The sequence below is a fragment of the Crocodylus siamensis genome, chromosome 2 (assembly GCF_052110815.1).
Source record: "Crocodylus siamensis isolate JL-2025a chromosome 2, ASM5211081v1, whole genome shotgun sequence".
NCBI lineage: Eukaryota > Metazoa > Chordata > Crocodylia > Crocodylidae > Crocodylus > Crocodylus siamensis.
In genome coordinates this window covers 226,519,275-226,534,917 of record NC_143396.1, presented here as the reverse complement: position 1 = coordinate 226,534,917, position 15,643 = coordinate 226,519,275, and the positions used below count along the sequence as shown (strand labels likewise).

General features: G+C 43.8%; 1 protein-coding gene across 5 annotated transcripts in view; it reads right to left on the bottom strand.

Moving 5' to 3' along the window:
• Positions 1-15,367, bottom strand: part of PCNX1 (pecanex 1) — a 132,883-nt gene extending 117,516 nt beyond the window's left edge. For 4 of the 5 annotated variants that reach the window (XM_090033256.1, XM_090033258.1, XM_090033257.1 and 1 more), the window contains exons 1-2: positions 15,096-15,367; positions 3,481-3,689 (exon numbers count right to left, since the gene is read on the bottom strand). In XM_090033256.1, the coding sequence (XP_089889382.1) occupies positions 3,481-3,689; positions 15,096-15,248 (362 nt within the window). In that variant the 5' untranslated portion in view covers positions 15,249-15,367. The remainder of the gene's footprint in view (positions 1-3,480; positions 3,690-15,095) is intronic. The other variant, XM_090033259.1, reaches the window with a different exon arrangement.
• Positions 15,368-15,643: the final 276 nt, after the last annotated feature.

The following is a 15,643-nucleotide window of genomic DNA, read 5'->3' as shown; positions in this document are numbered from 1 at the left end:
GGCGAAGGTCGGGTTGTTTTTGGCACTCTGGCCAGAAATGTTGCCAACCTCTGCACTAGCACAATGGAGTGCAGTTCTCTTGTAACAGGGAGCTTTGATGCCCACCGCTACAAAACAGTCATGTTTAGCCATGTTAGTCTGAAGTCAAATACAAGGCAAGGTAGATTTGCACTCAACTAACGAAAGTAGATTTTTTTTTTTTTATATATATATATGAAAAGCTATGAACAGTAAATGATGAAGTAAGCTTCTGCTCACAAAAGCTTGTGTTGCTGATCCATTCTTAAGTGTTGGGGGGTTTTTAAACAGGTTCGAATTACACAATCAATAAGGATATATTGGGTTTTTTTGGGGAGAATTAAGGAACAGCCAGCTTTCTCTTAGTCCTAGCCCATAGGGTGTACTGACCAAACTAATGAAAGATATAGGTTTCAACAGGCCAGTAGTCCTCTGGCTTTATAAGCTAGAAGCACCCTTCCGTAACTTTTGTGAAACAAGAGGCACCCCACTTCAAAAGTGGATTCATTTATGACAGTGATTACCTGCTTGAAGAGGGGCGAGGAAGGAGAAGTAGCTAGCAGGGAAGAGTATGTTCTGCAATGTGTAGGAGGAAGAGGAACAGCTAGTAGGGAAGAGCGTGCACTTATTCCCCTCATCTCCTCACTCCCTAGCACCTTCAAAGGCTGCCAAAGAACCAGCTAAGTCACCACAGTTGAGAATCACTGGAATAAGGCACTGTTTATTCTGATCTTGAACTACCACCAGAAAGAGTTCCCCCAACACACACAGCATATTCACTGCTCTTAAAGAAGTGCAGCTATAGAGGTTTGCAGTAGCAATTCTTAACCACTTCAACTTACTTAGTCATATGCTTCTAGGATCCATTTTTAATTCCACTCCCCCTTCAAGCATACCCCCACACCAAAATTATATACAACAAAGACGACACTCAAGTCATGCACAACTACCTCACAAAAGAATCCATAGGATTCTCTAGAATTCACTAAAATGGTCTATTTCTAGGTTTCACATACATATTTTGCTAGCCTCACTACACCAGAGTGGGCAAAATATGACCCACCAAATGATTTAATCTGGCCTGCGGCAGGTCTCTTGGCCCTGCCTAGCACAGGTACAGGAGGCAGCGGCATGTGTGGCTGGTCCCACCAGGCCTGGGGACAGAGATGCCACTTGGCACTACCCACCTTATCCCCACATACAGCTCTGGGGCACGCTGGGAGTTGTCTCCAGGGCCAGGCAGCAGCAGTGCAGGAGTCAGACTTAGCTTCCCAGCAGCCCCTGCTGCTGCTAGTCAGGAGCAGGTGCATGCCCCACTGCTGCCAGACAGACCGGCCCAGCCCTCCTGGGATCGCAAAGCAGTGACAACCTGGGGCCCAGTCCCAGGGCAGAGCCATGATCTGCTCTATGCATGTCCCTGCATTGGGCAATGGAATCACAGGACAGGGAACTGGCACCCATCACAGAGATGAACGAGGAGTGGATCATGGCTCTGCCCTGGGACCTGGCTCTGTGCTGTCACTGCCCTGTGATCCCAGCCACCCATCCTGCTCCCAGACACTGTTCCCTGCCTTCCCATGGCCCCATCCCATCTGGCCAGCCGTGGGCACCCTGCCCACTGAGGTCCTGGGCTGGTCTCCATGGAGACCCTGCTCACCCACTCCATTCAGTGGCCCTAGAGATAGGTGCAGGGTGGACAGGCCTGGGGCCAAATAGGATAAACTGGCATCTTCCTAGCCACCACCCCCCTCACCAGGAGGTATAAACAGCTGACAGGGGACCTAAGCCAGGTCAGCACCTCCCCCACCTCCTTCCAGCTCTCAAGAACTCACCAAAACTCCTTAAGTGGCCCCCCCAGTCAAAATAAAATATAGATGTTCCTTTAAAAACAAAAGGATTCAAATGTTATTTGTCTTTGGGGTCTCAAAAAAATTAACTGTGTGGTGGAGATGAAGGAGACTTCAATGAAGCTCATAACACTTGCATAGTCTTTTGCTGTGTTGGCCTTGACAAACACTCAAATACTTTTCCTTTTTCCTCTGATGGTTTTGTCCAGGCAATGGTGATACAAATAGGTTATCAATAACATCTAGACCTAAGAAAAAGAAAAATCTTTTCTTCTGCATGGTCTCTGACTTTAGCATTACCATTCCTGATATGCCCTTCCCTATGGACCATCTTTGTGGGTTTGGGGCCCAATTAGACTATTCCACATATACTGGATAATCAAAGTAGTCCAGTTCTCCACAGAAGGCAAACTTTAAGCATCAGGTCATAAGGCTCTGTTTCAGTACCAACAGACCCTTCATTTCCCAAAACTCTGCAAAACTGACCATAAAGCACATACTTTTCATAGAATCACAGGACTGAATGGGACCTCTCAAGGGTCATCTAATTTACCACCCTGGACAAAGGATATGCTGTCTTTAGGCCATCCCAAACAACAGCTCATCCAGCTCCTTGAGAACCACCAATGAAAACCAGCAACTTCCATAACCAGATGCTCCACTGCCCTACTATTCTGACAGTCAAGAAATTTCCCACCCCCCTTAGACTTAATCAAAATCAGTTTTTCTGTAATTTAAACATATCTGTTTATGTCCTGCCCTCAAGGCAAGCAAAAACACTTATTCTCATTCTTCTACAGCCTTTCACATATCTGAAAACTGCTGCCATATTCTGACCCCCGCCCCAACCTTTAATCTTCTTTTCCCAAAGCTGAACATAACTAGTTCTCTTTTGACACACAGCTTGCATTTTAACCCTTTCATCTTTGTCACTTGCCTCTGGACCCTCTTCAATTTAGCTGCATCCTTCTTAGAATGAAAAGCCCAGAACTCTACTTCACATTCCAGCTGAGATCTAACCAGTGCCAAGGAAATCAACTCCCATATTCTACATATTACACTCCTGTTAATACAGCTCAGAATTATATATATAAAAACAGCATCATGTTGCTGACTCATGTTCTGTCTGTGATCTACCAAAACCCCCAGATGCTTCTCAGCAATGCTACTGCCTAGGCAACCATCTCCCATTCCATATTTATGCATTTGATTCCCCTCCCCTCCAATTTGCTCAATAAGATTTGCCTTTGGCAAATTCCAAAAATGCAAGACAGAATGAGGGGTCTTTATAGACAAAGTTGTAATAGTCAGTGCTGATAGAAGGAGAAACCACATGAGCCACTGTTGACCAGAGAGCTATAACATCAAACATCCTGAGGTGAACAGTTCCAAAGGAACAAATTACAGAACACTTGCTAATGTTTATACAATCAAACGATGCATGTGTTTATTCATTCAATATTTCCAAGAAAAACATACCCAATGCACCCAGGTTAAAAAAAGGAAAAGCTTTGATAATTTCAGCAACTTTGTGAAGAGCCATCTATATGATTTGTGAGCCCCAGTCCAAGTATCACTGAAAAACTGATCACATAAGTAATTGAAACTCTCTTACCTGGGCCCATTGCTATCCTTTCTCCTGGTGGATGCACTGCCTTGTCCTGACTTTGCTCCTTTGTCCATACGTTCATTGGCATTCCTCTCTACAATCTCCCCCTCATCCAGCGCTCTATGCAATCGGTAGTTCACCATCTTCAGAACAATGAAGAGAGCTGCTATCACTGGACAATAGACTGCTACTATCACCATGGAAGAAGGAAGGGCCTTTCAAAAGAAAAAAAGAAAAAGAAAATGAAGCAGGCAGACAAGCTTTTAGACACTAATACTTCCAAGCACATATACAATTGGTTAGAATTAGCAGCTTTTGTTGTGTATTGAAAAAGCAGACAATTTCCCAAAACAAACATAAGAAAATTTATGTAAAATAGCAACATGTATGACTTGTTCGGGGGCGGGGGAGAAAGAGGGGGAGCGAGAAGCCATGTTAGGCAGAAAGAAAAAGCAGGTGGCACCTTATAGCTTATAGGCCAACTCATTCTGAGAGGCATAAGCTTCTGCAGGCTACAGTCTACTTCATCAAATGCATCTGACAGAGTAGACTATAGCTTAAGGAAGATCATGCCTCTCTGACTGAGTTAATCTATAAAGGTGCCACTGCCCCCTGCCTTGTTCCAGTTAGTTGTGTCAAACCTAATACAGTTCTAAGGCAAGGGAAAACAAAGAAGGCATAACTGGACCATGCTAGAAAACACAGCATACAGAGCAGCACACTGTGCTGACACAAAGAACTACATTAAGAAGCCCAAATAACTCTTCTACATTTGTTACATGGTGAGCATCATGCACATATAAAGGTAGTAGAGATGGATCTTTGGAAGCATGCCATTCCCATACCACACTTAGCCCTTCTACCCAGCTGTAATCAAAAACACCAAAAAGAAGGACCAAGCATACCAACAGTAAACATGAAGCACTAAATAAAATGACTTGAAGACTAAGAAGCAAGGTGCCACCATGAGTTTGTTTTGGGGGGGGGGGGGGGTTTGTTTGTTTTTTTTTTTAAATTTAGATCAGTGATTCTCAGCCAGGGTGCAATGGCACCCTGGGGTATCTTGAGATATACTTTCAAAAGTATTGCAGTATGCCATAAAACGCTGGCACTGATTAGGTTTGCAAACATGCTTCACAAGATAAACCCAGAGACTTCAAATATTAATTCACAGCTGCAGTCTTCCTGAGCTCTTTGCAACAGAAAAACTGTTCTATTAATTTTTTGGTAGTCAATAGAGAGTGAAAACTGAGTGCCCTCAAGTCTAAAAAAGTCAAAAACTACTGATCTAGATGGTCTTAGACTTGATTTGTCATCTTAAGAGCTACTCCCACATAATAATCACCCAAGCCAAACATGTTTTTCTTGCCCATGCAAAAAGATTCACTTGTTGATGTCATATGACCTAGACATCTGAGCCTCACCCAGAGCTAATCTAGAAGATTGCATGCTACAATTTGATACAAAAATAGCAACACAACAAAGGTGACCTGCAAAGGATTGTTTAAGTGAGCTCACACCCCATCCTTTTTAATATGGAGGAAAATAACTCAGAAATGTACTAGCTTGATTTAACCTTGGAAGTACCAAAAAGTATCAGAGCTTCAGAGTTTGCTAAAAAGACCTCAGGAATTTGTTTTAAACTCTGACACTTCAATAGAGGGGCAAAAGTACTAAATCTTTAACCAGCTCCATTTACCCAAACTGTTAATCTCTGATAATCAAACAATTTAGAGACTGACGGGCAAATCTGTCCTCTTCCCAACTGCTTATCTTCACTCTTGGCCCTTTTCATTATTACCCAAGTCAACAGAATCTTTCAGCCTGAAGGAGGCCTCAGTGACTAACCAAGCTATATAACAGGTAAAAACCAAAACATCCCTACCCCCAGAGCAGCATGAAATGCAAAAGTCCAGCTTTTCTCTCTGTACAAGGTGCCTCTGCACCATTTACATCATAGTTGCTGTGGGCAAGTTCTACAACACTAAACCAAAGGTGTTAAACTTATCCAGCCCAAAAGATCAAATGAGCGGTGTGGGGCTGATCTACCACGTCACACCATTGCCATACCTGTACTAACCTTTTAGTCTTTTCAGACTGCAACCACCTCTGTGTTATCCTTTAGTCATAACTTCTTATTAGCAGGATGATTAAAAAATTCTCATCTCATTTTACATGTTATACACTTCAAAACCTATGTTTTTGGTAAGTACACAATGACAAAGTCAAGGAATTCTCATCATCACAACAGGAGCCAGCAAAGCTCCCAGACTTCCCACAACTGGGAACTGTCCAGTTTGGTGAACAGGCAAGGAGCAATGGCTGCTGCTTCTCTCACCCCGCAGTTTACAGGACAGGCAAGAGGGGGTGAAACTGGCTTCCACATCTTCTCAAGGTGAGCATAACCCAGTCTCAGGAAGGTAGAGAGCCTTTCCCCTGGCTCCATTCCTCTTGGTTCCCAGGAGGATGTAAAGTAGGGGAAAGTGTAGAGACTTTCAGTCTCCCAGAAGGAGCAATTTAATCCTGGTTGTTAAATATGGCCACTCCAGTTCGTTCCCTCTCACCTGGAGTGGCCATATTTGCACCAGGAGAAAAAACCTGAACATCTGTGCACTTTCAGTTTCTACCAGCAGAATGGTGATTGTCCCAATAGAAACTGTACATATATACCCAGTCTATCTTTAAACACTGAATGAAAGAGCAGGACTGAAGGTTATAAACTAGAAAACTTTCAGACACGTGCTGGATAATATCAACTGTACGACACATTTTACCTCACCTTCCTTTAAAAGAAAGTGCTACACATACAGCAAACAACAAATGGTAGTGCTCATTTCCAAATGTAGTTTAAAAGTACTCCTTACTAACTCATGACTTGTGTGGATGGGAATGGGTGGGGGAAGGGAGGATGTGACAAATATTGTACTGATCCTGGGGATCCATGAATAGATGCCATGTACTATAAATATTTACTTTCTCATTATTTTAAAGCAAGCAGGGTGCCCAATGTTTTGCCCTGTTGTCTCTAGCAAAGAAACAGGGAAAAACAAGCAACTCTGTAATACGGCATTCAGAAGGGAGACTGCTTGTTACCATTCCTTCACAAACTCATTAAAAAAGATTAGTCTCTTAAAGCTGTCTTGAAGAAAAGTAATACAGTTTTTAAGTCAACTCCTACAATGTAGTTAAATGGGAATGGGTACTTATAGGCTAAACTACACCATGTGTAATTTAAAGCAGGACTTCACTCATCAATTCACCTGAGAGGGAATCAAAAAGTATTCTACAAAGATATCAAATGATCCACTGTTATGCACTCAAAAACCAAGATAATACTAGATTGAAGATGAGGGCAGCCTAGTGTGCAATTCTTCTAAAAGATGAGACTTTTTCCCCACCTACTTTAGGTCCTTACCTGATGCATTCTTCTGTGTGCCTACAGAGCTTCTATCAACACAGTCCTCTCCAGTGCACTCTTTTTATGTCCTTGGTCCCACCGGCCAAAGGCAAATAAAAAAAAATAGCCCAAAAAGCTGGGTCCCAACATTAATGTTTATTATGGACCCATATGCAAGATGCTCAACTTGCATACCTTGTTTTCCTTTCCTTTTCATGAAAAGACCGAAGTAGACTACGAATATAACAAAGTTAGTTTCCTGCTCGACTTGTGCATAACAATTTTAAAAGAAAATACCTTTCAAGAAGGTGAATTAGTTTTGCTTCTTTTCCTGAAATACCTTCCTTTCTCTGTATGGTGTGTTTCGGTTTTAAAAACAAAAAGAGCTTAAACAAGAGAACAAAATAACTTACAAAACCAAGAATTGTGTGTGCCATTAAATAGAATAGCCTTTCAATGGCCGCCAGCTGACAAGCAGATTCATCGGGCACCTGACTAGACCTCTTATGTGTACACCACGATCCAGAGAATCAACGGTTGCCAACTCAAGAGGAACATAACTGAGTCACAGATAGAAGTTTTTTAGTGTCCTGAAAGCAACACTTTTGAGGCCAGCTATAAAAAATGGTTGAGAGAAAGAAGTAATCAGAATCACAGAATTTCAATGGACCTCTAGGGTCATCTAGTGATTCCTAGTCCAGTAAGTTGTATGAACACAGGATGTGCTAATTCCTAAAACATGCTAAACAAATGCTTCCTGTTTCTGAAAATTTTCAGCTACAAAAATTCTACAACATTCCTCGGTAGTCTGTTCCATTGTCCCACTGTCCTGATGCTCAGGAAGTTTTCAGAGATTCAATCTAAATCTGCTTTGCTAGAATTTAACCCCATTGCTTTGTCCCCTGTCATCTGAAGCAAGAGAACAGTTGTTCCCCCTCTTCTTTACAGCAGCCATTCAGCTATTTCAAAACTGCTATCATGTTTCTCCCCACTCCAGTCTTTTTCTCTAAAGGAAATGCATCTAGTTCCCTGAACCCATTCTCATACCGATTGCATTCCAACTCCAGCAACATTTGTTGTTTGGTTTTGCATCTAGTTTCCCTACATCATTCCCAAAATGCTGAGCCCAGAATGGTCCACAACACTCCAGCTGAGGCCTACCCCGTGCCAAGTACAGTGGTACTACCACCTCCCCTGTTCTGCATACCATGCTGTTTAATGCAGTTCAAAATTGCAACTGGGGGTGTGGGGGGGTTGTGTAGCTGAATCATGTTGCTGACTCATGCTGAGCTTGTAATCCATCGGAAACCACAGATCCTTTTCATCAGGTACTACTGCCCATCATCTCCCATTCTGGTTTTGTATTTTCTTTTCTAGGTGCACCCCCATACTCCAAGATGAATGACTTACATTTGTCTCTGTTGCAGATCATTCGGTTGTCCACAGCTCAGTTCTACAAAATATCAACTGCCCTTCGAAGTATTTACAATCCTTCTCATTTTGACCAAGAAGTTCTCTGCTCCTGCATTCAAGTACCTCCTCCAACTCAGTAATTGGGACAAGCACAACCCCATAAGTACTTCTAGTCCCTCCAGATCTGAAGAGGTCTCTGCAGTATTCTCTTAAAAAAAAAATCACTGTATTTATTTGCATACCTCATGCTCCCCATAAGACATGCACCCTGCGTTAGGAAGGTGGAATCAAGGGAAAAAAATTATTTTAACCAAACTATTTTTGTACAAAACATACAGCCCAACTTTCAATGGCTAATTTTAAAGGGGAAAGGCAAGTGTGGTATATGAATAAATAAAGTACAACTTGAATATTTCACACTCCCCATTTAATATATAGTTAAGCACTCCCAACTCTCTAGCAAATAATCTGTCATACTGACTGCTCTTTTGCATATCCAGTGAAAGCAGGTGAAGTTAGGGTAGTCAGAACTTCATACCAACAGACAATCAGGTAAACAGATACAAGCTTTTCTTATTTATGTACTATACAATAATTATACTGATTCCACAAGAATAAAAAGGTTTCAATTAGAGCAAGATGTGGTATAATTTCTTTCTAAGCATTCAAGGCGGAATAAACAGGAGACTAAATTAGTATCTTTTAAATTTTTCTAAATAGCTATACTCTTCACTTGTACATCAAGTTAGCATTTTATGGATGGGAAACAGGAGTTCTCACGTCTTCAGTCTAATGTTAGAAATGTTAAGCTAGTTTTTCCTTAAAAACAACCAACCTAAATTAAATTACTGCTATCATAACCATCATGAGACTTCTATCAAGGTAAACCACCTTGTGGATGTCAGGGTTTTTGTTTAGTTATAGCACAGGATCTCACACACTGTGATACTGTAACCCCGTAAAATAATATAAAATGTAAGCGATTCCCCCATGATTAATGCTATTGATTAAAGCCAGGGGTTTTCAACCTTTTTTGGTTGGTGCTCCCCAGTAGCCAGTCGAGAAGTCCCACGGCTGGTCAATGAGCAGCTGGGGGGGATCCCCTGTGTGGCCATGTGGAGCACAGCAGCAAAACTGGAAGTGCTGGAAAGGGAAGGGAAGGGAAGGGAAGTTTGCGACCTCCTTTTAAGTTGCCCACAATCCACCAGGGGGTCACAACCCACAGTTTGAGATCCCCTGAGTTACAGTAAATAGTTTAGCAAGTATCTTTCTATCAAGCGTATCCCTGACTTCCCAAAAAAAGTTTTGGAAGCCCTTGAAAAACTTTGCTAGTGCATGCACAAGACTTATGCCAATTTCTGCTTAAGTAGACCCAGAAAGATCAGTCAAAGGAATAAAAGTCTTAGCATCAGGATCCAAAGGGAAACATACTTAGTTTTCTTTTCTGAATGAAGGAACAACCAATTTAAGCATTTATAGCACCCGATAACACTAAACATTTTCAGCGAGGAAGAAAGATCCAAACTGGAATGAGATGACGATAAAGACTCCTATTTCAACACAAACTATTAGTAATAAATACACTCTATTTTTGTTTCTGATAAAGCACAGAGGCTGCTGATCACGTGTAACTTGTAGCTATTACACAAGGCAATTCTTAAAATATGCATTATACTATTATGTATAAATGACTACCTAATATTAATTAAAGCCATGCTTGATAGATCAACATGGCAAAATTCTTCTTGCACACAAGCTACACTTGCCCCTTAATTCTGATCTACAAAAATACCTGTTACTTTAAGCTCTTCCCAAAAAGGCTGACTGACATGTACCTCCAATGCTACAAACACCCTACTTGGGTCCATCTCCAGAGTAACCCTCAGATTTCTGACTGGCATCTAAACATCTGGGAAGACTAGAGATGTAAAGGTATAGGGTGGGGGAGAAATTTTTCAGGGGAAGGAGTAAGAAAAAAAATTTGAAGTTTTTCTAGGATGTTTATACTTCAGCAAGAACATTCTTTAAGTCAGGTGCACTAAAGATCCAGTCTTCACGACAGATCCAGCCTGAAAAGCCACATCATCTGGCCCCTTGGTGCTGGCCCTGGGTCTGACACCCACAGGCCACATGCAGAGCACGCTGGACTAGCACCATGCATGGGGCTCAGGAACCATACCAGGACCCCTCCCCTCCCCTTAACCTCATTTCAGATCTGTCAGCCACATGCCAGGCAGGATGGGACAGAGCAGGTGGTAGCTCCAGCATCTAGCCTCCAGAACCCAGCTCCAGCCTGTGGGATCAACTGAGTTCGATATTCCTGCTTTAAATGATCAGTAAATGTCATTTAGAAGATAAAGTCAGAAGGAAGCTGCTTCAACAGAGGGCTGTTCAGCATCTAGGTTTCTGAGTTATGATGATCATGCAATAGTACCCCTTTAACAGTCTTGCCATGAAAACACTATCCTACATTAAACTACATTTACATGACCCACACATGGCCATTGGTGTATATTAAGTGGTGCTCAACCTTTTGGCTCTGTGGGCCAAGAGTGGCGTGGGCCCAGCCCCATGTATTGCCTCCACCCGGCTCCACATGCTACCTCCACCTGCATTTAGTGAGAGGTCCAAAAGGCCCTATGACAAGATGACCTGGGGTCAGATCTGGCCCACAGGTTGAGCACCCCTGGTGTATATAACCCACCATTACCTGAACTGAAGTTAATTAATGAAACGTAACCAACCATGACAGACATGAATACATTCTGTAAACATGTGCCACACTTCAAAATAATGGGTCAAATCCTGGTACTACTGAAAGTCAGTGGCAAGATTTCCATTAATTATGCCTTATCATGTTTCACCCCATTTTGTGTTGCACATCTAGGGAAGAAGGGTTACACTAATTTAGAGTTTCCTTTTACCGAATTAAACCTGTATATTATAGCATTCATCTCAGGAGCTAGGAATCTTTAAGCTATACTCTTGGTTCAGTCAATAACCTACTGCATGATTCTGGACAAGTTGCATTTCATTTTGTATTCTAGTTTCCCCCACCCTTTCCCCAACTTCTTTAAATTATTAAAAAAAACCCCAAAAAACCCTCTTTTCAGTGCAAGAACTGTTACATAGTAGATATATAGCTCAACTAACAAATGGGGCCTTGCTATTAGTTGCAACTTCTGTATGTAATTTATAGCTGTGCTTAGAAGTTTTGCATTAAATTAAGCTGCCAAGCAAAATGTTTGAAAGTTCAGAAATTACACATTTATGATTGCTCATGCAATATTAAATTTCTACTCCTCTGTTCATCCAGCTGCACCCTGACTGAAAAGAATCCTAAAGAAGAAACAATATATTTTCATGCAATTGGAGATTATGCTAAGAAGGCTTGTCCTAGTTCAGCCATACATTAAATCTGATATTTCACAGCTTTCCAATGCTTGAGTTTGGGTTTTACATGTAAAAACTAAACCACAAATATTATTTAAATTGCAATTTTCTTTTAAAATTTAAAAAATAGATTATTAACTAATGTATAGCCTATCATTAGTAGTTTTCTGGCTCCTGCACTTTCACTTGGGCACAGGGGACCCACCTTTTCTCTTTCAGGAGTCAGAAAAGCTCCTGACCATGCACCCACTGCCTGACTTCAAACTAAACACAGCTACCCACCTCACTGCCCACGGGGGAGTAGGACTGCTGCAGAGGCCAACCAGGCTCTCCTCCTCCACACACCCATGTAAGTATGGTATTACTGCCTCAAGCAATACCCCCAAAAAGGTGACAAGTGGCATGCAGGATCTAAGAAGCAAGACCCCACAAAATCAATACTAATCCAAGTCTATTTGCTGCCTCATTTGTAGGTATTTGAAGTGACCACGTCTCTGCATCTCTAGAAACAGAAACTGCTAACAGCCAATGTTAAGAAGTGACAGAGAGAATTTGGGGTACAGTTCTTAGGTACCAGAGCTGTATTTGAACAACAAAACACAAGCCAATCACTACAAAATAAATTCTTAAAATGCCTTATCCTTAACTCCCAGAGATCAAGCTGCCTCAACACTTTGGATAACACTTTATTACTGCAGGGTATTTTGGAAACAATTACCTATTACTGCTACATCAATACAGTAAAACTAGTAATAATTTGTTCCTAAAATTCCCTACAGTGTGGAAGGCCTCAATGGTTAAAGAAGTTAAACAAAGAATTCAGGTACTAGGAGCCCTTAGGGTTTTTAAATTATGAAAGCTGGATCCCAGTAATCATAAGTTTGCAGCTAGTTTAGAAATCCCCTTCTACACATTACGAACCACATTCTAAAAAAGTAATCTGGCTTCCTCCAAAGATAAGCAACAAATGTTGCTTAATCGTGCAATTCCTGCGATGGCACAGTCCTTGAATGCCAACAATAAACAATGGTTTGAGAAAGAGACATTAAGGAATAAGATGACCACAGTGGGTCTGCCTGTTTGGTTTATGTCTAGACAACACAAACAGCAAAGGGTGGAAAGAGGAACAACAGCCAAACATGATTCAATCTGCTTTAACTTGTGACTAATCTTCCTACTTATTCTCAGGAAAGCTGGCACTTGCTGTTGCATCTTTAGCTTGTCCAAGGCTATGAAGCAAGAGAATATTTCTCTAATGACCTCAAAAAAACAGCTTGTTTTTTTCCTCTGGATTTCCCTCCTCCCAGTTTCCCCTGCCTCCGCCCCTCCACCCTTGATGCCACAGCACATAGCAACAGACTAACAAAAAGAATACTTAAGTTTATTCCAATGCAAAGGCTCTTAATAAATAAATCACTACTAGTCTGTCCCACCATTAGACAGAAGTGACACTCTGGGTCTAAAAGTTCTTAGGGAAAATAAGGCAGACATGGTTCTTTGGGTAAATAAGGAAATAAAATAGGGAAAATAAGACACGTACAGGATGGAAAGAAATCTATTCTGTTTCCTGCATGCACAGTATTTTGCAGCTCATCACAAAGTTTATGGTTAGTCCTCTCAGCAGGACACTATAATTTAGTGTCACGTTGTATATCCTAACTGGATATACAAAAATTACCATAAAAAATTCAGACCAGCACATGCTCTATTAAACTATACTTCAGGAGGAGACCCTAATGATCTTCTTGCCCCCTGACACAATCTTCCCCTGGCCAGAAAGTCCCCCCTCCCCCACAATCTTTACATAAATATGCATTTAATTAGAAACCGGGTGCAACTGCTCATCTACTGCATGTACTGTAACTCTCCCCCTCAAGAAAGGGGCTATTGGGCATTCCTGCTTCCTTGCTAGTAGTTTATTACCACTTCCAAAGTATATTACACTGCAGAAGAGATGGTAAACTTGCAAGGTTTTGTTCTTAACCTCTTACATTTTTCCTCAACCCCAAGCATTTCATAACATTTTCCAATTACTTACATTAAGACTACCCTCTTCCTCCCAAACTACCTTACTTATTAATTAAAGCAGCAGCCTGGCCTATGAGTTTTGGATCTCCTGCAGTTGGAAATGCTTGCAGAGCAATTCCCTGAGGACTTGCTCACTAATCCACATACATTTTTTACAAGTCAGCTGATGCTTTAAGTTGTCAAATCATCTGGATCTGGTGGGCTTGTGAATTAGATTAGACTACGACAATCTGAGACTGATCGCATCATTCCTAGAATGACTGCATTGTACTACTGCTGAGAAATTTGTCAGCTGAAAAATTAATTTCCTTTTCATGGATGACATACTAGTTAGAACATGATGCTGAAAAACAGAAGTGAATAATGTGTAACGGAAAGGTACCCACCAGTCCTTCCCCCTGCAGATAATTATACTGAAATGCAGAAATCTTTTAAAACAGGAGAAAAGCATGTGCACGCACAGGCATGTAAACAGAGTGGACAAGATGCATGTAGGAAATTTTTTTTAAAAAAATGGTTTCTGGATTTGAAAAGAATCAGTTTGTCAAAGCCCTAATGTCAAGCAAGATGCCAAGTGTGAAAGACACCTTTAGTAGCCAGTTACGTTTCTCCAGAACCTGCCCCTCCACCCAAATGGTCTCAAGTTATCAAAACCCTTCTCTTGCTGCTAAAACACAAGCTGGACATAAGAACGACAGCTGGCACACTGCCAAGTGACAGGTCAATGGCCCTTAGGCTAACCCCCCCGAAATAGACTCTCTATTCTCAAAAAGCAGCCAATTCTGGGTGATAAGAAGGGGCAGGACAGGCACTTCCGGCTCAGCCCAAGAAACCCGTGGCCACATCAGGCAGGGACCAAAAGCTGTGGCAAACACAACAGACTCCTATGCAGCTCTCTGTCAACATGGCTGGGAGCAGCGTTTCTCAACCCAGGGGTCACAACCCCAAAGTGGGTCTCAAGAGTATATGAAAAGGTTGTGAACAGACTTTAAAAATGGAGTCCCCTTTAAAGAAGAAAAACGTGGGAAACCGCAGCTTTTCCCTTGCAGCCTGGCAGAGTTACAGCCTGTGAGGGGCTGCCTGGGGCCTCCCAATGCTCGCCCAGCCCACACACTGGGGACAGGGGCAATGGAGCCAGACTGGCCACGGATATTTACAAATCGGTCCTGGTCCCAGAAGGGTTGGGAACCCCCGTCAGAACAGCAGGCAGGGGAGGGCAGCCCCTCACCCCGCTCCCCAGGCAGACCCGCCGGGATGCAGTGGCTGCTACAAGGTCAGCCAAGGGGGCTGGACGCGGCCGCGACTCCCCCCGGGCTCCTGGGCCCCAGGCCCGCTGCCGGCGACACCCGGGCGCTTGCTCGGAGCGGCGAAGGCCCGAGCTGGCGCTCACCATGTAGAGGGTGAAGGGGAAGCCGAGCAGGAAGAGCCACAGGTAGAGGTGCAGCGCGTTGACGCCCGCGCCCTGGTGCGGGTCCTGGTACCAGCCGCCGCTCAGCGCCGCCCACACGCCCTGGCGCAGGATCTGCAGCACCTGGGAGCCCATGGCGGCCCCGCGCCGCGCCCCGCCGCCACCCGCTCTACCCGCCCGGCCGCGGCCGCCCGCCGCCCCTCCGCCCCGCCGGCGCCGCCATCTTGCGCCCGGGCCCGGCCGCCCCCGGCCGCCGCCGCCGGACCGGCAGCCTCTGCGGCAGCACCGCTCCCCCCCCCGCTCCCCGCTGGCCGGAGGCGACAAGCGGCCCCGCCGGAAAGAGCGGCGTCCCCCGCCCCCCCCGTCCGGGGCCGCGCGGGAGCCCCCTGGCGGCTCGGCGGCCAAGGGGAGGGCGTGCCGCGGCGGCGGCAAGCGGCCCCGGCCCCGCCTGGAGCTGCGGGGGCTGTCCGCCCGGGGGCGGGGACCGGCTCTGGCACCAGCGCCCCGCGGAGCTGAGGGGCCGGGGCTGT